The 23,767-nt window shown below is 41.1% G+C and overlaps 1 protein-coding gene across 3 annotated transcripts in view; it reads left to right on the top strand.

Annotated features, from left to right (window-relative positions):
- The window catches only part of PLXDC2 (plexin domain containing 2), a 968,372-nt gene that overhangs the window by 331,149 nt on the left and 613,456 nt on the right, over window positions 1-23,767 (top strand). For all 3 annotated transcript variants that reach the window (XM_029588733.1, XM_029588732.1, XM_029588734.1), the window contains exon 2: window positions 19,811-20,019. In XM_029588733.1, coding sequence (XP_029444593.1) covers window positions 19,811-20,019 — 209 coding nt within the window. The remainder of the gene's footprint in view (window positions 1-19,810; window positions 20,020-23,767) is intronic.

Genomic DNA, 23,767 nt, shown 5'->3' with positions numbered 1-23,767 from the left:
TAAAGGCCAAACATCCTTAACAACCAATGATCACTCTAAGAATTCCATATTAACATACAGAATGCATACAAACCATGTCCTTTGCCATCTGGTGGTGGTTCACTGGAACTACACACATACTGAGCTTTATTAAATTTTTCCCAAAGAGAAACCCTGGGGATCCCCCTCTCAAAATCTTTTCCAGGGGCATTCTCCAAGATATGGACCCAATATGGGGGCCCTGTCACATTAGTTTGGTTGTGGTAGTTCTGACTGACTGAGAAGTAATTCGTCTTGTAAATGATATACAACATGCCTGTTGTTCACACAGCAGCGACAGTGTCTACAACTGAACAGGATAGTTTTAGATACACATGCTTTTCTTTGTAGAGATATTTGATATGCTCACATCTTCTGAACAAATGAATAATTCAAGTTGTTAATATACCTCCATGAATTAATTTTTCCTTTTTTTGAGGGGCAAACATAACTCTTCTGTGACAGCTGTCTTAATATTTCTTTCTTTTTTTTTGGCCAATTAGCCTAAGAGTTTTGTTTTATTAATTTACAGCTGTGAAATGAAGGAGCTACTAAGCCTGTTAGCATTCCTGTCATTCCAAATAGGGTTGGTGACTGGTTTGTTAGATTCCACAGCTCGGTTTAAAGAGGAAAGTAAAACACTATTTCAGTGAATATAAATTATAAAACAAAACAACAACCTTGTTTAATTACCTTGGAAAAACTGGATGATGTCTTTTTTTGTTGTAATACTTTTTGCCCATGCCTCTCTGCCTTTGTCAAACATTACAGTTTCAATGTTTTGCAGAACACCCATCAAGTACTACAGACATGAGAATAGAGAGCCTGTATTTTCTGAGCTGGGTTCTCTGCTTTGCTGCAATATAATCATCAAACTAGTGTGAGAAAAATGTTCCGGTTAGAGCAAAGAACTTTAATATATTTGAATCCTAGGTCATTTAAATAAGCGATTAAAATGTTTAGACTAGGAAAACTTCCAGTGATATTTGTTGAAAGTATAATTAAGCTCTGAAAAGAAAGGAACTGGGAAAAAGTGAAAACCACATCTGTTACCAGAAGGACATTACATTTGTATATTGGAAGAACTACTGAAAAATGTTTATTCACTTTCACCAAATATATTCCACGGCCTCAGAGTAATTACATGTGACGTATGATATGATAAAACAAATGCATATAGTCAAGTGCCACAACATTTTGCAATTATGAGTTCCTTTGCATGTGTCTAACATATGAATCAAATTATTATTGAAATTGTATTGGTTGAAATGCATATCAATATAAGCATTCACCATAAATTGTTTGTTTACAGCATGGAAAATATTTTCCGAATAAAAATGTGTTATTTATTAATGTCTTAAACATTACAAGCAAGTCAAGATAGCATTTTCTGCAAAGTTTGTTGCAGCAAAATTCTACACATTGCCTGCTCATTAATATACAGCAGTTAAAAAATGACTCATGTATGAAAATTACAATAAAAACATATATAAGATGTATGAACATTTGACAACTCTTGCTTTCAGCCAATTTACACATTTTGAAAACACTTTCTGTTTTATAATCCTTAAATAAGATCATAAGAAAATGCCATGCTGGGCCAGACCAAGAGTCCATGAAGCCCAGCATCCTGTTTCCAACAGAGGCCAAACCAGGCCACAAGAACCTGGCAAGTACCCAAACACCAAGAAGATCCCATGCTACTGATGCAATTAATTGATCACTAACCAACCTCTTTCCCTTTGTAATCAATTCGCCAACTTAAACCTTTTTCAAGGGAAACCGTATCTGGTGGGGTTTTTTTGTACGGAGGTTTTTACTAAGGGTAACCAATCTTCAGTTATTCTTGTCTTCACCTCCGTCTATTATTCTTTTATTAATTTTTAAAGAAATTCACTTTTTTTGTATTTTTCTTTTTCTTACTAATTCTTAAAATCCCTTCTCCCCGGCAGCTTTACCGACCCACTTCAGTTTTGATTTTATACTTATCAAGGTCGCCGCTTTTATTGATGTTTATGGGTACGGAACTGTTCGTCTGACATCGGCCATGTTTCGGCACTGCGTGCCTGCTTCAGGGACTGCGGGAGAATATTACTGTGTCCTAACCGGGTTCACAGTGTCTGTATTACTCTTTAAGATGCTTCATTTCAAATGTGCGACGCCAGACGAACACGGAAGGTGTCGCGGAGCTAGGACCCGCCCCTGGCCCTAGAAGAGGCCGGGCAGTCCCCGTGCACATGCATAGGGGCGTGGCCAATGCCATGGAAGGCGCCAAACTCCGGCGTGAGGCCTGGTGTGCAGTGGAAGGCCTGGCAACTGCCGCCGCAGGACGCCGAGGCCTGGAGGAGCTTGCAGCTGCCGCTGGGGAGACTGACCCAGGACCTGCAGAGGAGCCAGAGAGGTGAGCAGGCCCATGCATGGGCCGGATGCGGTTGGGGTGCACAATACAGTGCAATAATAGGAAAACAGAAACACTGCCATTCTTCATAAAATATCAAACAATAAAATCAAGAAATATAAAACATTAATAACAGTAAATAGAATGACATCCAATAATTAAAAACTCATAAAAATGTTAAATAACACCAAGTGATTAAAACTAACAAGGACAGAAACCCAACCACTCTCCGTACCTAGCAACTTTTGATTTTCAGATGCCCTGAGATTGTCTTGGATGGGGTGAGGAGCGGGGGGGGGGGGGGGGGTTGTTGCATACAAACTTCTCCTTTCTCTCTCATATACATACTGTACAGTCTACTCACACACACCACATATTCATTCTGTCACACACACAAACATACAGGCTTTCCCACACATGCATGCTCTACCACCCACACATAGACACATGCTATCTCACTTATTCACACACACATATGCTCTTTCATTTTCACACCCTCTCCTTCTCACATAGACATTCTTATTCACTCTTTCTCACACACACACACACACACACACACACACAGGTTTCTTGTCTCATTCACATATACATCCTCACACAGGCTCCCTACCTCTCTCACTCACAGATAAACACACACACCCTTGTACCATCATACACACAGAATCACTCTCACTCACACTCACACACACACACACACACACCCTTATAAAAGCTCCCTCTCTCCCTTACTCACATATATCTCCTTCATAAAGCCTCCCCCCCTCTCTCTCACACACATACACACACTCCTTCCCTTTGTCTCTCCCTCTCAAACACCCCCTTACACGGACTCTAACTGACCATTGCATACACACACATCCCTTCACACAGGCTCCCTCTCTCTCTCTGGCACATACACCCTCACACTGCTCCCTCTCTTTCTCACACACAGGCACCCTCATGCCCTCAAAACACACACATAGAGGTGCCCTCACATACATACACACACACCCCTTTTCAATCCCTTTCTCTCACCCACAGGCTCTCTTGATCCCTAATTCTCGGCCTCTTCTTCTTCCTTCTGCGGGTGGTATAGCTTCACGCCCAGTTCTCCCCGGCTTCTCCTCTGCCTTCTGTTGTGGGTGGAATGGGTTCCGCCCACAGCCCTTGCCGGGCCTTTAGCTGTCTTATGCCACAGGTGGGATGGGTTATGCCTGTGTCCCTGCTGGGACTCAATTTTGGCCGTGAGCTGGATAGGTTCCACTCGTGGCCCCGATGGGCCTCTTTCCTAATTTTGGCTGCAAGTGGGATGGGCTCCGCTCATGGCCTGCCAGGCCTGTCTTTGGGTATGAGCGAGATGGGGCTCTTCTCGTGGCCCATGTGGCTGCTCTTTGCCACCCTCTCATGGCTGGCACTTTAGGTGACAGTCTAGTTTGCCTAATGGAAGCACTGGGCTTGAGAAAAGTTTATATTTACTCTCTCCATGGATAAATTATGTTGTTTACACTCGTTTCTGCATCAGTGAGTACAAACAACCAGCAGGCAGACCAAAACAGGAAGCACAAGAGTTAGAAGTATAAAGCAGATTAAAAGGCATGAACTCACTACAAGTCTCACCCTTTATACCACTAGATGTCACTGTTAACAGGGCTTAAAGGTACAGAACCCCTATTGAAATAACTACAGTCCATTGCTCTCCATGGGTAGAAGTTAAGAAAGGTTTCAATAGAGGTTAAGTGGTCAGCTAAAATTGGAGCATAGACCATTTGGAACCAGCATCACATGTATGAACTTTTGAGATCACACAAGTCCCTTTTTAGGCATCTCAAGAGGAGACTTAAGTAGTCTCAAAATTTCTGAACAATTTGATCTCTGAATAATTCTTTTATTAGTACCATAAATGGTGTCACAACCTGCAAAAAATCTAATTTGTTCAATGAGTGGATAGAGCAATTGTCTCTTTTGTACCACAGATCAAAAAGAGCACAGGAAATGTGCATGCACTGAATTAGGAGTAATGGAATTAGAGTATATTTCAACTTAGCTTTTTTGTTTCTTTACTTATATTATATAATTTATTACTTGTGTTATATAATTTTCTTTCATTACTTGTATTATATAATTTATGAAGCAATTAGAAAGGGATTAATTTAAGAAAGAAACATTTTTATTAGGCAATATAAATTACCTTTCTGTGACACAAAAATGTAACATTGTCCAGTGTGTGATTGTATTGAGTATAATCTGCTGTTCACTTTATGTGCTAGAGCCTTATATAGTTATGTAATTATACTTAAGCTTTTAATGATTTTCTAGGCTGTATAATGGGATAATCTCTCTTCTACTATAAGCATTTTCTAAGAGCTACAGAATATATAGAATATTGAGGGAATAGAGATGTGCAACATTCTTAAAAAGCATGTTCATTGAGCAATTTGATGAACCTGAAAAAATTCCAAAGGTTTCTTAAATTAGTTCATTCAAAATGTCAAATAGAAATTTCAGGTGAATTTGAATACGTCACTTTGGCATTTTGATACATTCAGATTGGATTGTGTTATATATTTTGAATTTTCTTCATATTTGCCAGTAAAAATATGATGGAAAATGAAAAAAAAAATCAGTTTCAAACTCAATTTAAGATAAATCCATATGGTTGAGTTTTTACTTCAAATTGTTTTAATATCTCAAGGAGCAATAACTTCAGCAAAACCATGCATATTTTAAAAAACTTTATCAAAGTTTAAACATTCAAAACACAGCTATCTCATATGACAGAGATCAGGGAAATACACGCACACCAATTGTCACTGTGAGGAAGATATGCAAAGATGAACATTTAGGTAAACTGGCTGGATTAGATGTATCCGGCTCTTAGGTTATTGAATTTTCCTCTTTCGAGGTTAATGTTAGCTGAGGAATTATATAAAAAATATGCAGTTGAAATATTGAGTTTTGAAATGGAGAAAATTCCTATAATCTCTAAAATGTATTATTTACCTAAGAGTAAAACGATCCAAGTACAAGAAGGGGCAGTGGATATTTAGCAAAGTCCAGGAGTCTCCACTTTTTTGGAAGACTCCTTGGATAGAATTGAGTCTAGAGCAACTTTATTAATTTCTTTTTCTTTAAAAATAGAGAAAGACTTGTTCTTTTTAAAATATTTTCAAAATAAGGATCATAGTTTCTGTGGACAAAAGATACAAGTTTTTCCAGATGTTTCCCGAGCTACACAAGCTCGAAGGAAACGATTTTTGTCTTTGAAGAAACAGGCCCTGGATATAGGGGCCAGCTTCTTCTTAAAATGTCCTTGTAAATGTCAAATAATGTTTCAAAATAATACATTTGTTTTTCTGGACCCAGCACACTTGGAACGTTTTCTTAGGGATAAATCTTAAATTGGCTGTAAGGGAAAAGGTTGTAAAAGAAAGAGAGATGCAGTGTGAGCAATATTTCTCTTCATTTCCTAGACGTGGACTGTAACTATTGAAAATTATGCAAAGGAATAATTCTTGATATATTACTTGTATTCTTGTTTTATATCATTTTCTTCTGTTAATGTTATAATTCAATAAATATTAAATTAAAAAAAAAAAAAAAAGATGTATCCGGCTAACTCACACAGGATATTCAGCATCAGGGCTGTAAATATCCCTAAAAAAAATCAATAGTTAACCAGATAAGTCTTATCCAGCTAACTTCTGACCTACTTGTTCAGCAGGTCTAACTTATCCAGTCAGCTTAACTGGATAAGTCTGAATATCAGCACTTATTTGGCTAAATTAGTCAGATAAGTAAATATTTAACCAGTTAAGCACTTACCTGAAAAAGTAGAGGTTGCTAAATGTGGCACTTAGCTGAATATGCCCTTACTTATCCAGCTACGTGGTGCTGAACATCAGCCTCCCTAGAATTAGGGCCCTTCATTTTCAGTTTATATTTTATTTTTCCTAGAATTTCAATGTTATAACGAAAAACTAATAATGGAAAACTGACTTTGTTATAAAACACAGGAGAAAAATCCATGGAAATGCAATTTTTCCATTTTTTTTTTTTATTATTATTTATTTATTTTATTTAAATATCTATGGGATAGGTTTTAAAAGCCCTGCATGTGTAAATCCAGCTGGATTTACGCGTGCAGGGGACTTGCATGCCGGCGCGCCTATGTTGCATAGGCTGCCAGTGTGCGCAAAGCCCCGGGACGTGCATAAGTCCCGGGGCTTTGCTTGGGGGGCGTGTCGGGGGCGTGTCTGGGGTAGCCCGGCATTCTGGGGCATTCCCGGGGTGGGGCTGTGGGTGTGGTGCCAGCCTGGGGGCATTCCGGGGGCATGGTCAAGGCCTCCGAACCAGCCCCCGGGCCGGGGAATGGCACGCCGGCAATCCGCCGGCGCGCACAAGTTACGCCTGCCTCAGGCAGGCGTAACTTTCTTAACAAAGGTAGGGGGGGAATTTAGTTAGGGCTGGGGGTGGGTTAGGTAGGGGAAGGGAGGGGAAGGTGGGGGGGGGGGGCCGGAAAAAAAGTTCCTTCCGAGGTCGCTCCGATTTTGGAGTGGCCTCGGAGGGAATGGAGGCAGGCTGCTCGGCGCGCACAGGTTGCACAATTGTGCACCCCCCCTGTGCGCACCAACCCTGGATTTTATAACATGCATGTGGCAGCACGCGCATGTTATAAAATCGGGCGTAGATTTGTTCTATGCCCGATCTCGGGCGTAGAACAATGCCCACGGATAACTTTAAAAATCTACCCCTATATATTTATTTATATATAAATAGATATAAAATTTACAGTATAACAGTGGAGATCTATATATATATATACACACACACACAGAGTGAGGGAGAATGATCTTTCTTTAGTTACACTGTATCTATTTATATATCTATATATAAATAGATATATAGATTATATATGTAGGTGGTATAATTATATATCTATACATCTATTTATATCTATTTATATATAAATAGATATATCTATGGGGTTGATTTTAAAAGCCCTGCACGCGTAAATCCAGCTGGATTTATGCGCGTAGTGGAATTGTGCGCTGACACGCCTATGTTGCATAGGCCGCCGGCGTGCGCAAAGTCCCTGGGACGCGCGTATATAAATAGATATATAAATAGAAAATCTACAGTATAACAGTGGAGATCTATATATACACATATACATACACACATACACACACAAACACATATATAGATAGATATAGATATACAGATATATATATGTATAATTTTTTCTGATATTAAATAGCCAGTAGCTGACAAATTAAGATAAAGCAGATATATATGAGCAAACAGTTGATGAGGACAGAGAATTTTAACAGAATGTATATGACCATTTTTTGTAATCACAGGGACAAATATTGTCAATAAGTAAATAAAGGAAAAAGTATTGTTGCCAGTGTAAAATTGCTCTGCTACTTATTTTTCATCCTTCATTTCATAGTAACTCCTTTCATGCTCAGTCTATTTTAATCATAGTCTCCTTAATTTTCCTTATTCTAGACAGGCAGTTTCAGTCTTTGAGGTCTTCCCTCTACTTGCATCATTCCTCTGAATCATCTCCCAGTTGATATGCAGAATATCTTTGCCTTAGTTTCTCAGGAAACTAAAACCCTTACTAACACCTACAAACTTTCGAACAGTGCTACAAGCACTTATATTTGCAAGCACCGATTACTGCAGCGCCCTGTTATTAGGATTACCATACACAACGTTAAGACCACTTCAAATATTACAAAACACTGCAGGAGGAATACTCAACACTAGCAGAATTACCCTGGTTACCCATAGAGCACAGAATACAGTACAAAACACTATGCACAATACATAAATTAATACATGACGAAAAAGCAGAATGGCTGAACACAGCACTACATGTACATGTCCCACATAGAAACCTGAGATCAGCTAACAAAGCCCTACTAACAGTCCCTTCTGTCAGGACAGCAAGACTGACCCAAGTTAGAGAAAGAGCATTATCCTTAGCAGGACCTATACTATGGAACACCATGCCACTAGAGATTAGATTACAAAGAGACCTCAAACCTTTTAAAAAAAAGTTTAAAAACCTGGCTTTTTAAACAAGCATTTTACTAAGAGAACAGATAATAGAAAGTAAAATGGAGCAGGCAGTAGAACATCAGAATACAGCACTTATCTCAATATGTGCGGATTTTATTATGTTATCTCACTGCTAACGTAAGAGAAAATATACAGTTCATAAGAATTATACTTGTAAATAAATTTGATACATGTATAAAAGGACAAGATTTATCACATTTATCAAATAGTATTTATTATGAAATTATGTAACCGGACCTTAATGGCACTTGTTTAGAATGTACTACCCTATACATTTACCAACATTAATTTATGTGCCTTTCTGTAATCCGTTGTGATGGTATGTAACTTAACGACTGTATAGAAAAGATTTAAAATAAATTAATTAATTAAAACTAAAACCTCTCTCTTTGTTGTTGCTTTTAATCAAATCTCAGTACTCCCTCTTTTGCATTGTAATTGTTATGAAAATGTGGACCCTTGTTTCGCGGTAATGGCTACCGTCGAAGGGCAAGGCCTGGTACACCGAGGACTCTGGCTAGAAGTCTTCACCCTGGAAGCACGCGACCCCCCCAGGAGAGGCCCGTAGGGGTCCGGCCGCTGGGACTTAGGCGATTCCTCGGAGGACTGTAAAAGGTCTGGATGCAGGCGCCTCCTGCAGGTCGTGGCGGCTGGCGCCTCCAGCAGGTCGTGACAGTCTTGAGGTTGGAAGCAAAGAGAAGTCCAGGTCCGGTCCAAAGTTCAAAATACCAGCGAGATCCGAATCCAGTCCAGGTATAAAGCAGGAGAAAGATCCAAAGCCGTACCAGGGTCGAGACAGGAGAAGGGTCCAAAGCAGTACCAGGGTCGAGACAGGAGAAGGGTCCAAAGCCGTACCAGGTTCAAGCCAAGAATCAGTCCACGGAGCAGGAGAGAAGACGGGATGAAGAACAGGAACCAGGAGCCAGGAACACACTCTAAGCAGGAACCTCAATACTAAGGCAAGGGCTGGCTGCTCAGCCCTTGCCTTAAGTACAGGAAACAGAGGGAGGAACTTAAGAAGGGAGCCATGACACTTCCTGTCATGGCCCCTTTAAGAAATTCCTTCAGCCGCGTGCGCGGCCCTAAGGGGCTCAGGGGGAGGAGTCAGATGACCGCGGAGCCTCGCTCCCGGCTCGGAGACAGCGGCAGGCAAGGAAGGAGCAGGAAGAACCGCATGTCCCCATAGAGCACCGCAACAACCCCCCGACGGACCGGGTGAGTCATGCAAGCTGCCCCTTAGGCTGCCTATGTCGCGGCTGACCGCGGCCGGCGGCCATGACACCCGGCACCGGTCCCGGTCTGCCGCGGCAACTAACAGTACCCCCTCCTTTAGGCCGCCCCCGAGAAGGCTTGGGTTTACCAGGGTGATTGGAATGGAAGTCAGTGAGCAAGGATTTGTCCAAGATATTCCTCGCTGGTTCCCACGAGTTCTCCTCCGGACCAAATCCCTCCCATGCTAGGAGATACTCCCAAGTGGCACCCCGTTTCCGCACATCCAAGACCTCTCACACTTGATAGATCGTTTCTTCCACGGCCTGATGGTGCACTGGCTCTGGTGGTTTCCGACTAGGCCACCTGAGGATCAAGGGCTTGAGAAGAGATACATGGAAAGAATTGTGAATACGCAAGGAAGCCGGTAACCGAAGTTGATAGGTTACCGGACCTAGTTGTCTCAACACTGGAAACGGACCAATATATCGAGGAGCCAGTCTCATAGAAGGGACCCTCAGGCGGATATGCCGAGTGCTGAGCCATACTCTCTCCCTGGACTGGAATTGCGGAGCCCGACGTCGATGCGGATCAGTGAATTTCTTCGCGGAGCGGGCTGCTTTCAGTAACATCTGTTGAGTACGGGCCCAAAGTAGTTTCAGTTGGGTAGCAGTCAACTGAGCAGCAGGCGAAGGCACAGGTAACGGTACAGGCAAAGGCGGACGGGGTTGGCGACCGAAGACAATCTGAAAGGGAGATGCTCCCGTAGAGGTCCCAGCATGCGAATTGTGGGAAAATTCTGCCCAGGAGAGAAGAGAAGCCCAGTCATCTTGACGAGAGTTAACATACAACCGTAGGAACTGTTTGAGTGTACGGTTAGTGCGTTCAGCCTGACCATTGGCCTGCGGATGAAACGCCATAGTGAAATCCAAGGAAATCTGGAACTTTTTGCAGAGGTTAAGCCAATAGCGAGCCGTGAACTGCGGTCCCCGGTCCGAGGTGATATGTTGAGGCAGGCCATGGAGACAGAAGATGTGGAGCATGAACAATTGAGCCAGTCGTGGGGAAGACGGGAGGGAGGGAAGTGGAACAAAATGGGCCATCTTAGAAAAGCGATCCACCACCACCCATATCACAGTATTGCCCTCAGAAGCGGGAAGCTCAACTATAAAATCTGTGGAGATATGCGTCCAAGGCCTGGTGGGAACAAGCAATGGCTGTAATAAGCCCCAAGGTTTCCTGGTGAGAAATTTATGTTGAGCGCAGACTGGACAAGAGTCCACATAAGCCCGTATATCCATATGCATCTCTGGCCACCAATAATACTGTTGTAACAGCGCCTGTGTTCGCAGTCGTCCCGGGTGTCCTGCCAGTCTGGAATCATGACCCCAAGCCAAAACTTTATTGCGTAGCCGCTTAGGTACCACCGTTTTTCCGGGTGGCACCGTGAAGGTAGCGGACAGGATAATACGGGCTGGGTCAATGATATGCTGTTCTGAGTCCACAATATCTTCAGTAGTGAATGAACGGGATAAGGCGTCAGCTTTAACGTTCTTATCGGCAGGGCGATAACGTATTTCCATATTGAATCGAGTGAAGAAGAGAGCCCAACGGGCTTGACGTGGGTTTAATCATTGAGCTTGCTGCAAATACGTTAGATTTTTGTGATCCGTAAAGATGATGATACGATGTTCGGCTCCTTCTAGCCACTGTCTCCATTCTTCTAGCGCCATCTTAATAGCCAGCAGCTCCCTGTCTCCAATGGAATAGTTACGTTCTGCTGCAGAAAATTTTTTAGAGAAATATGAACAAGGATGCGTAGCTCCAGATGTACTAGTCTGACTCAGGACGGCCCCAACTCCTTCGGCGGAGGCATCGACTTCAATAAAAAATGGACGCTTGGGGTCGGGATGCCGAAGACAGGGCTGCCGAAGGAAAGAGTCTTTAAGGGTTTGGAAGGCTTCCTCGGCCTCCACAGGCCAGATCTTGTTGTTAGCTCCTTTGCAAGTCATGGCAGTCAAGGGTGCAGTAATTTTGGAGAAATTCTGAATAAAACTGCGGTAGTAATTAGCAAAACCTAAAAAACGTTGAAGCGCACGCAGTCCAGTAGGCTGAGGCCATTCTTTGATGCATTTTAGCTTAGCCGGGTCCATTTGAAATCCTTCTTTAGATATAATGTAGGCCAGGAAAGGTAGAGACTCCTTTTCAAAGATACACTTTTCAATCTTAGCATACAGTTTATTTTCTCTTAACCGCTGTAATACTTGAATGACGTGTAGTCTATGAGCTTGTAAATTAGCCGAGAAGATCAAAATGTCATCCAAGTAGACCACAACACAGATATAAAGCAGATCTCGGAATATTTCATTGACAAAGTTTTGAAATACTGCAGGGGCATTAGTCAGTCCAAACGGCATAACCAGGTATTCATAATGTCCGTCTCTCGTGTTGAACGCCGTTTTCCATTCATCACCCTCGCAAATTCTGATAAGATTGTAGGCCCCTCTGAGATCTAATTTGGAAAATATCTGGGCCCCTTGTAAACGGTCAAAGAGTTCGGCAATCAAAGGTAATGGGTAGCGATCTTTAATGGTGATAGCATTGAGTCCACGGAAATCAATGCAGGGTCTAAGGGTTCCATCTTTTTTTCCCACGAAGAAAAACCCAGCTCCGGCCGGGGAGGTAGAGCGTCGAATGAACCCTTTTTGTAAATTCTCCTGAATATAACTGGTCATAGCCTGATTCTCTGAAGCGGATAGGGCATAGACCTTCCCTCGGGGAGGAGAGGACCCTGGAACAAGATTAATGGCACAGTCAAAATCTCGATGAGGCGGCAGAATCTCCGCAGCTTTTTTTGAGAAGACATCCGCGAATTGGCTATACTGTGCAGGTAGCCCTTCGAGTCGTGTAATGCATAGGTAGCTGTCGGTAGGCATGGGTTCCTGAAGACAAGTCTCTTGACAAGCAGTTCCCCATCGCAGGAGTTTCAGGGTTGTCCAATCAAACTGCGGATTGTGCCGTTGCAACCAAGGGATTCCCAATACAACGGGGTGTATGGCCCTCTGGATAACGTAAAATGAAATTTGTTCGCAATGTTTGGGTCCGATGTGACACTCCAGAGGAACAGTCTGATGAGTTATCCTCCCCGGTAGCGGGTCTCCATGAGTGGAGGATATAATCAATGGTGTAGGACAAAGTTGCAGAGGAATATGGAGTTTCTCCACAATGTCTTGAAGAATGAAACTCCCACCGGCGCCAGAGTCTACTAGCGCCATGGTGGAGAAATGTAGGTCCTTAAGTGCCAGTGAAATCCGGAGAGTATTTATTTATTTATTTATTTACAATGCTTATATACCGCACAATGGGTAGGGAACTATCCGTCTAGGCGGTTTACAAAAGGGTACATACATAAGCAATATTACACAGTAACAGAGCAAATCATAAAACATATACAAACAAATTAAAAATTCATAAAAATCAAACAAAATACCAAGGACATGTGATATAGTGAGTTTAATATAAATTATATGCTTGAGTAAAAAGGTGAGTTTTTAATAGTTTCTTAAATTCTGTACGGCTAGCTGTCAGACGAATATGATCGGGCAATGAGTTCCAGAGTAGTGGACCAGCAACAGAAAAAGCTCGTTTGCGGGTTAGTGCTAGACTTATGGATTTTATTGTAGGTACTTCAAGAATACATTTATCGAGGGAGCGGAGTTGTCTGGGGGGTCTGTAAATTCGTAGTAATGAACATAACCAAATGGAATTAGCATTATAAAGTAGATTGTGTATTGTAGTCAGGATCTTGTAGGTGATACGATATGTAATGGGTAACCAATGCAAGTGTTGTAAAACTGGGGTAATGTGTTCTGACCGGGGTGTATTGTATAACATGCGTGCAGCTGCATTTTGTATTAGTTGTAAAGGTCGTATTGTTGCTTGAGGTAAACCAAGGTAGAGGGCATTACAGTAATCTAATGAGGATAGGATTAAAGCCTGGGTAATTAGTCGAAAGTCATTGGGAAGAAGGAGTGGTTTAAGTTTCTTTACCATATATATCTTAAAGAAAGATTTTTTTACAAGTTCTGATATATGGTCAGTCATTGTCAGTTTTGAATCTATCAATACACCTAGATTTTTTGCATATGGTTTTATATTAATGGATTGGTTTTGAAAAATGAAGGTTGGTGGAGGTCGATGAACTGAATCAGGTACAGTGGATAAGTAGACTAATTCTGTTTTACTTGTGTTCAATTTGAGTCTATTGTGTGAAAGCCATGTTTTGATTGTGGATAAGTATAACTGTAACAAACCGAAAGTTTTTGACCAGGAGTCGGTAAAAGGAATGGTGAATTGTATATCGTCTGCATAAATTTTGAAATTGAGGTCTAGTCCAGCAAGAAGGCGGCAGAGGGGTAGTAAGTAAAGATTAAATAGGAGAGCTGAGAGTGCGGAGCCTTGTGGTACACCGGACTTGGTGGTGTACCAGTCAGAGTAATAAGGGCCAGCAGTGATTCTTTGTTTACGATTAGATAAGAATGAGGAAAACCATTGTAGTGCAAGATCTGTAATGCCAATTTGAGATAGTGTGGTTAGTAGAATGTCATGGTTTAGCGTATCAAACGCAGCTGATATGTCAAGTAAAACTAGTATATAATTGGAATTGGAATCAAAGCCTCGGATAATTGAGTCGAAGGATGATATTAACAAAGATTCTGTACTGTGACCTTTTCTAAAACCGTGTTGATTGTTATGTAATATATTGTTCTCTTCAACGTATTCGGATATTTGATGTAGAGCTACGGATTCTTTAATTTTTGCAAGTGAATCCCCACCAGTTCACCCAAACCTCCCTCCCAAAAAATGCAGCCAACAGAAAAGCCCAATTTCACTTGCGCCAGCCAATGAGCAAGTGAAAAAATGTACAAATAAGTTTGGTAATGTATATGTGTATATCTGTTACAAAATAGCAATTACCGTGCGTGCTTCGGAGCCACGCCTTGAAGGCCCCTAGACTGCTCCTTTGTTCCACTGGTAAAATGTGCACATGAAATAAAAAATACTAGCATACTCTTGATATTTATAAAATAGCATATGTGGAAGTACATACTACTTACTCACATAAAGGCAAATTTTAAAAGCCCTACACATGGCAAAACCGGGAGAAACGCGTGTGACTCGGCCAAGCGGATTTTAAAAGGCCCACAGCCATGTGCGTATCTCCCGGTAGGCGGATAAAAACGATTTGACAAAAAGGGACTGGTCGTGCGCGTGGTCTGGGCAGGGCATGGGTGGGCTGTGCCTGCACCCATGAATCACTTCCTTGCTCTAGCTTGTGCTGGGATGCCTCAACCACATAACTTGCTTCTGCTATGGACAACGTGTAAGTAGCGAAATAATTTTAAAAAGGTAATCAGCGGGGTTTTAGGGGTCAGAGCTAGAACGGTAAAAGGGAGGCAAGTTAGGTAGGGGGTTTAGGAAGTCCACTTCTTTACTGGAGCAAACTGGGAGAGCACTGGGAAATAGGCCTATTGCGTCGCCGAGCATACCTACTAAAATTCCCCCCCTTACGTGCTGGAGACCCGTAAAATTGTGCATGCATGTATGCACGGCTAGCTGGTTTTATAACATGCACGCATAAACGCACGCATGTTATAAAATCAGCACGTCCATTTGCACGTGCCGCCAAACACGCGCACATTTGCTCCCGCACGTGGCTCTTAAAATCTACCTTTTACTATTTTTACACGCAAAACCCTTTTGAAAATGTACTTCTTAATATAGAGTAATTACTTGTCAGGAAGAAAAGAGAGTGGATGAATTTCACACATGCTATAGCATTCTGAAGTGCACTATCCTATTAACGTCTAGAGATCTTCGAATATGAACCATATCTCTGTCTTTGAACCAAGGGTTTTATCAAGGAAGTCCCTCTTTGAGGTAAAAGGAGAACGCCACCTATTTCTCCTTGCTGATCATTTTCCATCCCATTGCATACCCTCTTGCACATGTTTTCTTGACTAATCTTACCTCTATCTCTAGTCAGGATCAGAATCTCACGTCTATCTATACAGCTGAGGGATGCAGCTCACTGGAGTGCAAAACGGTATACAGTTGCTTCCTCAGCAAGCCACTCTGTATCCCTAAGGGACTGCTGTCTGGACACAGATAGGTTATCTTCTTCTAATACTACGTCTTATCCCAGAAATCTCAGATTATGATCATTTATTGTAACCTAAATGTGTCAACGTAATTTCCAGTATAGTAAAACAACTAACGTGGAGGATATGATGAATATACTAAATTACTCTTACAGCAATCTGTTATTGAATAATGTTGGCTAATGCTATTTTAGTGGTTTCAATCATTCTGCTGTCGATTTGCATTACAACTTGTCAACCCATCTGTAATTTAATTTGTTGCACTTTTCATGTTATGTTAGAATTGTGTGGCTATAGGCTTTTCATTAATCTCCCTCAACAGGTTTGATAATTTCAGTGGGTTTTCTGAACCATGGTTGACAACATTCAGCAAGAATGGAGCTGACCAAGCTTTGTAGTACTGTCTTCTTGCCTTGCTTCCTGAAGGAGATAATTTAGAAAAGAAATAGGGATTCTCTGCAGCTCCTCAGTGAGTGCTCCAGGCATTTCTGGATTATCAAATTTATAAAAACTGTGAAATCAATATTAAATGGCTTTGTATGGGTAACTTTTGGAATTACTCAGACAAAAAAACAAGATTTTAAAATTTCTCCCCGTTCCCTGACTAAATGTATTCTAGATAACTCATTACCTTTGCAAAATGTAGCCAGTAAAGAGGTAGGAATGTAAGCTTTCTGGGTACAGCATTAAAATTTTAGCGGTGAGCACTGATATTCGGCACCCTCCAACTAAAATGAGCTGGGTAAGTCTGGTCAGAAAAATGCCTGCCTTAAAGTTATCTGGGGATGTTCCGCTGAATACTTTGGCAATGTTATCAAAGTAAATTTACTCGGGCAACTTTCCCGAACACAAGCCTATGCTATTGACTTGATAGGTTATCTAGGCCCAATTAGCGGACCAAGAAAATTTCTTCATCAGTTTTTCTGCTTTGCTTTTATTATTGACAATGAATTGCTGTACAATCATGTGAAGCTTCTTCCATATTTCTCTAATATTATATACACTGGGGTTTGCATACTAAAGGTGTGCTATTTTTAGTGTGTTTGATAAGCATATTTATGCTGCATGCTAAGAACTTGGTGATCCACTAGATCACTGCCATGAGCAAAATACACAAACTCTGGGCCAAATGCACACATGGTAAAACTTACTATACCCACATATCCTAAAAAGTTAAATACCATGACAATCTTCTCATTAGTTGTTATCAAGCTATTTACAAAGCCAGTGCAATAAGGAGCTAAATTTAATACATTAAATTTTAGCTCCTAGTATCTAGAGCTGTTGTTCCCTGCTAGTATAATGAAACTGCATGGCAGGGTTAGTGTGCTCGCAGTAAACTAACGTCGAGAAAGGAGAGTTCTGGGCCCATTTCAAAAGTAACCACCACCTACCCTACCCTGTAGCAACATAGAAGCCCCAAGTCTCAATGCAGCATCTCCCCCACCACAGTTTTCTTCCAACCCAATCCTTTTTAAACCCCCCCATCCCCCATTTCATTTCTCAACTCATCAGCAGGAAAAGTGTCTTTTATCTCCTGGCAGCTCTTTCTCTGGTTCTGAAATGGTATTGCTTAGTGCTGCTTAACACTTTGACCTACACATGTCCAATGTGCGGTCAAAGAATAAAGCAGAGCTGAGTGCTGTCGTTTCAGCTCCAACTTACCACTGGCAAGATGTTGGAGGCATTCCTCCTGCTGGAAAGTTAGGGTGAGTGGAGAGGGCTTGTGGGAAGTTTGGAGGATACCAGAGAAACTGGAACTACGAGGGAGGCTTCCTTTTGAAAAGTATTAGGCTAGGAAGATCTGTTGGAATGTTTTCAGGGGAAGGGGCTTAGCTGGAAGGAGAATTGAATGGAGAGCTATTGAAAGAGGATTGTGGTGGGGGATATCTCTTGGAAGAGATCTGTACTAGAAGCAGAACCATTAGAAGGGGATCAGGATTTTTCACCCATTCAGTGATGCTACACAAGGGAAGAAGGTTCTATATTGGATTAGGTTTAGAAGGTGGTTCTCCTGGGCTCACTGACCTTTTCACTTTAGGCTGATATAGAATGGGAAGATATATATACAGACACACATCCAACTGAAAGGGATATAGCTCCTATCAATATGTACCTTTGATCAGGCTGATGCTTTGCAGGGAATTATCTAAGCAAATCACATGTTACAGTTCAATGTATAGTGTACACTGTTTTTGACAGTTTACCTGTGGTAACCTTAAAAAATAGCAATACCTCAAAACACTGCAGATTCCATGTGGAGATTCAGGGAATTTTGCATTAATTTCTGGGGAAAGACTGGGCATCTCTGTTAACTGTTCCAGCTATGCCCCTTCCTCAGTAAGGGGCATAAGTAAGTAAGTGTGAAGAAACTAGAGAGGGGATCCAGCATACACAGCTCAGTCTGCAGCTGTGATTCTAGGGAGCTGTGACTTATATAGGGATGGGAGCAAGCACTGAGTACTGGGGTCAGGGAGGAAGAACAAGGAAGAATGCTAGGGTCATCCCTAGAGGGGGAAAAGCTGTGGTGGTGATAATGGGAAAAATGGGGTCGATTTTAAAAGAAGCGCAGGTGCTTCCATGTGCGCATGGTTCCTGGTGCGTTGTGCACGCCCGCGTGCATGTGTGCTGGACTTTAAAATCTGTGAATGCATGTGTGGGTGGGTGTCCTGTAATGCACACAATGAGGGAATTTTCGAAAGAAATGGGCGGAGAAACAAAAGGGCCTTCCCCAGTTCCCTCCAAATCTGCTCCAATTAAGGTGTGCACTGGGAGGGAACTTTCCTATACCCTTACCTACCCTTCCTCCCTTTTCCCCTCTCCTCCCCAATCCCTAAACTAACCCTAGCTATCCCCAAATTCTTTTGTTTTTATACTTACTGCTTCTTCAGAGCAGAAGTAACTTCTGTGTGCTGTCAGCCGGCCGGCGCGCACTTCCCCGGGACTGTCCCGGCAGGGCCCCTTCCCGGATCTCCCTGCCCAGAACCTGCTCCCTAGCCCGCCAATTTTTGATGGCCTTTCACTTGTGCGTGTACCGGATGTTACGTACATGGCCGGGCCCTTTCTAAAATGCGCTCAGTGCACGCACGGCCCAGCCACGTGTGTTATCCCCAGATTTTACACATGCAGGCCATCGAAAATTCTTGCAAATGTGCATCAACGTCCTCTGTTCCACTACCTCCTGCTAATTCTCTCTTTCTCTCTGCCCCCACCATCACCACTACAGCTTTTCCCTCTCTAGGGATGAAGTAAGTATACATATTTCACACATTCTTTTCATATGTTCAGGAGAAATTAAATATACAAATGATAGCACAATTTAGGAAGATTCATTTGGTTTTCAAGAACATAGAAAATGCAGAATTTCCTTGACATTTGAATGCTCACAGTCCTCAGGGGCATATGTCACCTAACTAGCATCACTTTAAACCTGATATCTCAGACTCTTCAAGGATATATCTTTCCTTGCATGGACCAGCAAAACAAAATAATGCAAATAGGCTAGAGAAGCTTTGTTATTATATTTCATTACTGGACAAACTCATTCAAAATATCTTAACTAGGTAATTTCAGAGGACATATTTTGGCACTTAGTACGTTGATCAAATTGGTTTGGAAATTGCAGAAGAGGATTACTCAGATTACTCTATATTTAAAACAAGTATAGGAACCCTAAGCAGAAAAATAATTTCTTCTGTGCACCTGAGATGGTAGAGGTTTAAACTTTCTCAGTATGTACAGATTTATTTTTAAAAAGAACAGGTAATTGGCAAATATATTCTTATAGCATAGGAATTTGAAAAAAGAATCAAACAACAAAAATGTATAATCTTTTTACCAGTTATTTTTTGATCTCGATTCATTCTTGCAGAAAAATCAGAACAGCTGGGTTATGCAACTGTAAAACTATTGGTAAATAATAATTTATATCATAGCTTATTTGTCTTTTAAATAGGTGCATTTTACACGGTGGCTCCAACTTCTTGGATGGAGGAGAACATTTTGATGGACCTGAGCTTATACAGTCACAGGTGGAAAAGGCATTTGGAATCCTTCAGATCAGTTGGAACAAACCGAGCCAGTTTTGGACATGACGCATCAGAATCTGGAGGTTTCACAGACCTGCTGCTTGAAGAAGGACACGACAATAACACACAAATTGAGGTAGGCTTACATTGAAGGGTTTTTTTCATTATCAGTTTATATCTAGTTTTCTGACTGACTGATCGACTGACCTTATTTAAAAAAAAAAAAAAAAAAAAAGGTGGACCTATGGTAATGCCAATCCCGAGCAGATAAACAGATTACTTTGGAGTTTGCTGGGAAGGGGGGAGGCAGGGAGGTGGTGGGGGGAGTGAAGGTTTAGTGTCAGTGGTTATTTCTTATGGCTTTACTGTCATAGGACAGGCAAAAGACTTTTCAGAGTTTTTTAACCACTATAGCCATTTCTAAGCTTTAAAATGACATAAGTGTTGCATTGATAAGTATAAAACGCTGCCGGCCACTTGTAGCTTTCTAATATTAATTTCATAGTATCTCAGCAATGCTGGGCTGGGATACTCTGAACTTGCCAGATGCTGGAAGTTAAAGAGGTAAGAAATTAAGAAGACACTACAATACATTTCTTACCACTTCTAAATTTTCAAATCTCTAAATCTTTTCAGAAGAAACTTTCTCACCGCATACATGTGTCATTGTACTTTTGACCTCATAGCTGTGGATAGCATTGGTATTGCTAAATTTCACACAATATTATAATCACTGGTCAGTCCATCCAATACAATTATGTTTCCAGTGCTCTTCTTCAGTAGTTCTGTCTGATGAATTATACATTTTTTGCTTATTTTATTTTAAACATTTTTCTTATACATGTTATAACACTAAAGCCAGTCAATCAATAAATGCACTTATCTCAAAAGGGGAACCATGACAGTTGTCCCATATATGTACTTGCATCAGCTATATAAAACAATCATTCCAATGATGTAACCAAACACAGGCTGTGTTTCAATGTATTTATAACATCTGCATCAGGGGTGGCTTCAATCAGCACAGTCTGTCAAATTCAGCAAGGTCTGTCAGTCATTTTTTTTACGGCGTCTGATACAACTTACATTTACGGATCTATTTGAACAAAACAAAGTATCACAAGCCAGCCAATCAGGATATATCAGTATAATAAAGCTGGCCAATCAAGTTATTAATTTTAAACCATGAAGGACAATGGAATGTCCCCGCCTCGCTTGGAAGCAGTAAGCTGGTCAATGACTGCCCCTTGCAAATCTGCCAATTCATAGTTCTTGATAACACAATGAGAATCAATGGGCAGTTGTAGTTTAGATGCTTTTTTTTTTAATTAATATTTTATTCGATTTTAACAAAATACATTGATAGTATCCATAAAGCAACAGTTGGAATATCAAGCATAATAAGCATATTATCCATATTTACCAAGTATAGTATCCAATAGAGAAGTTCCTAAATATTTTGGTAAACAAGCAAAACCTAAAAAAGGTACCAAAAGAAAAATCTGTAACAATTAAAACATAGGAGAGAATTAATTTGAAAAAACCTTATATACACCTCATACATTTCACATTATCACTACACATCAAGTCCCCTTATCCACAAGAAATTTCTCAAGATGGGAAGGATCTTGAAATATAAACTTATTCTTCTGATACATAACCAGACATTTGCAGGGCAATTAAAAAAAAAAAATACAGCCCCCAGGGATAAAAGTCTTGGTTTTAACAACACAAATTGTTTCCTCCACAGTTGACTATTTCTAGCAATGTCAGGAAATACTTGAATATTTTGAACACAGAAGAAAACATCTTTATTTTAAAAATATTTCTGAAATACCAACTTTTTGTCTTGTTCACTGCAAAATGATACCAAGAGTATAGCCCTGGTGGGAATGTCATCAATGGAAGCCTCCAAAAAGCAGGTCAAATTAGGACTATCCTTCTGCAAAATGTCCATCTCCTCTTCCCTTCCTTCCAACCTAGTCCTAAACGAAGGAATATAATATATTTTTGAAATAGCTATTTTTTCACTAAGGAAATAGATAAAATGTCACCAATATATTTTTAAACAATTCGGTAACAGATAATAACCTTGAAACAGGAAAATTTAGAAAATGAAGATTCCTTATTCACATCTCATTTTCCAAGTTTTCCAATTGTTTTTGTAACATTCAACTATTCTTTATAAAGGAAGTGCTAGATAACTGTAAAGACGTGATTTGAGATGTTGTAGACCAAGAGGTAACTTCTCACTTATTTAAACATGTTCCATGATCTTCAAGAGTATTCTTGGTTTCAGTAGAAAAATTAATGAACTGGGATATAGAGAAAGATAATGACTTCTCCATATTTATAAGCACCCTCCTCACATCAGCTAGAGTCACATTCTGAGGGTCAAGAAGCTCGGAGCCAAAGCTTCCAGGCTGAGATATCACGCCTAGCAAATGGGAACCAGGCTCCACTTGAGTTCCCTGTTGCCCAGTAGTTCTTAACATGCTAGATTGTGAGGTATCAAATATCACCAGGTCAGAATTTTTTTTTAGATAGAGTCTGAGGATTAACTTCAAGAAGACCTGAAGCTGTGTGATTTAATGGTTTATGGCTTGGACTCTCTAAGGATCCTGAAGAAAACGAAATATCAGGAATAGAGTTTCTCATAGATTGACCCACCCTGTGAGTGAAATGCGAGTCCAATGGGTTTCTCACAACTGAAGAACCAGGAGAAGATGTCAAAATATTGGTCTTCCTCTTCCTGCCCATATATCTTCAAGAAAAGAGCCGATCAAAAATGTGATAAGGGGCACATGGCTTTGGCCGCACGCCAGTGACTGCATGCCACAGCCTCACAAGTTATATAGGCTCCTCAGGCCCCAGTCGATTACAACATTGTGGTCAGGAAGGGCTTTACAACACAACATGGCTCAGGTGAATTGAGCCCTCTAATTGCATTCCTCCACCCGACCTCCCAGAATGGGAGGATAGACTCTCCGGATTGCCTCCAAATGTGCCGCAGCCTCATGAGTTATATCAGCTTCTTAAGCCCCAGTCAATGACATCATCGGGGTCAGGAAGGGTTTCACGATGCAGCAGGGCTCAGGTCAATCACGCCCTCTAATTGCCGGCCTCCAGCCGGCCTCTCGGAACTGAAGGATAGTCTCTCCAGATTGCCTCCCTAGTTTAGATGTTTTCAAATAACCCTGGTGGGGGGGGGGGGGGGTGTCAGCTTTTCCAAACAGTTGATGCCCAGAAAAATGATAAGCAAATCAAACAAATAAATATTAAGTCTTTTAATAAGCATAGATTTAATACATTTAGACTGTTTACGAAGCATTGTATTATTTGCGCTTGAATTTTCTGTAGAGGTAGACTTACTTCCATTACAGTCTCTCAAGATAGGTGCCTCCAAATGTTATGAAGGTGAATCATTTGTGTCACATGACCCCAGAGGGTAGTATCAATAGGTAGTATTTTTATTTCCTTTTTGTGCTGTATTACCATTTCTTGTAACTTTATATTTTGAGATGGTATATGCCATTTTAGACCTTTGTACTTTACAATTTTCAGTTCATTAAATATTCAATGAGATTAAAATTTCAGTCTCACAACAAGGTGATATTCATATAAGGGCCTTACTCAAAGAGTAAATACATTCTCAAACTCAGGCCTAGATTCATTAAGCCATGATTTTTTATCGTGGGAGAGGCCTAATATCGCAGCGGGTGGACCTGTGATATTTTGCCCTTTTCTGAAAAAATATTGCAGCAGTATTACTATGTTCTTTTGTTTTGTGGACTAAGAAAGCAGCTGAGGCCTAGAAAACATGTGATGGTGGCCCCCTAATCATGGGGCCGCCATTGCTTTAAAGGGCCATGTTTCCCAAAATG

The sequence above is a fragment of the Rhinatrema bivittatum genome, chromosome 2, assembly GCF_901001135.1.
Source record: "Rhinatrema bivittatum chromosome 2, aRhiBiv1.1, whole genome shotgun sequence".
NCBI lineage: Eukaryota > Metazoa > Chordata > Amphibia > Gymnophiona > Rhinatrematidae > Rhinatrema > Rhinatrema bivittatum.
The sequence above is the reverse complement of the archived record's forward strand: the minus strand, read 5'-3'. Positions and strand labels throughout refer to the sequence as shown.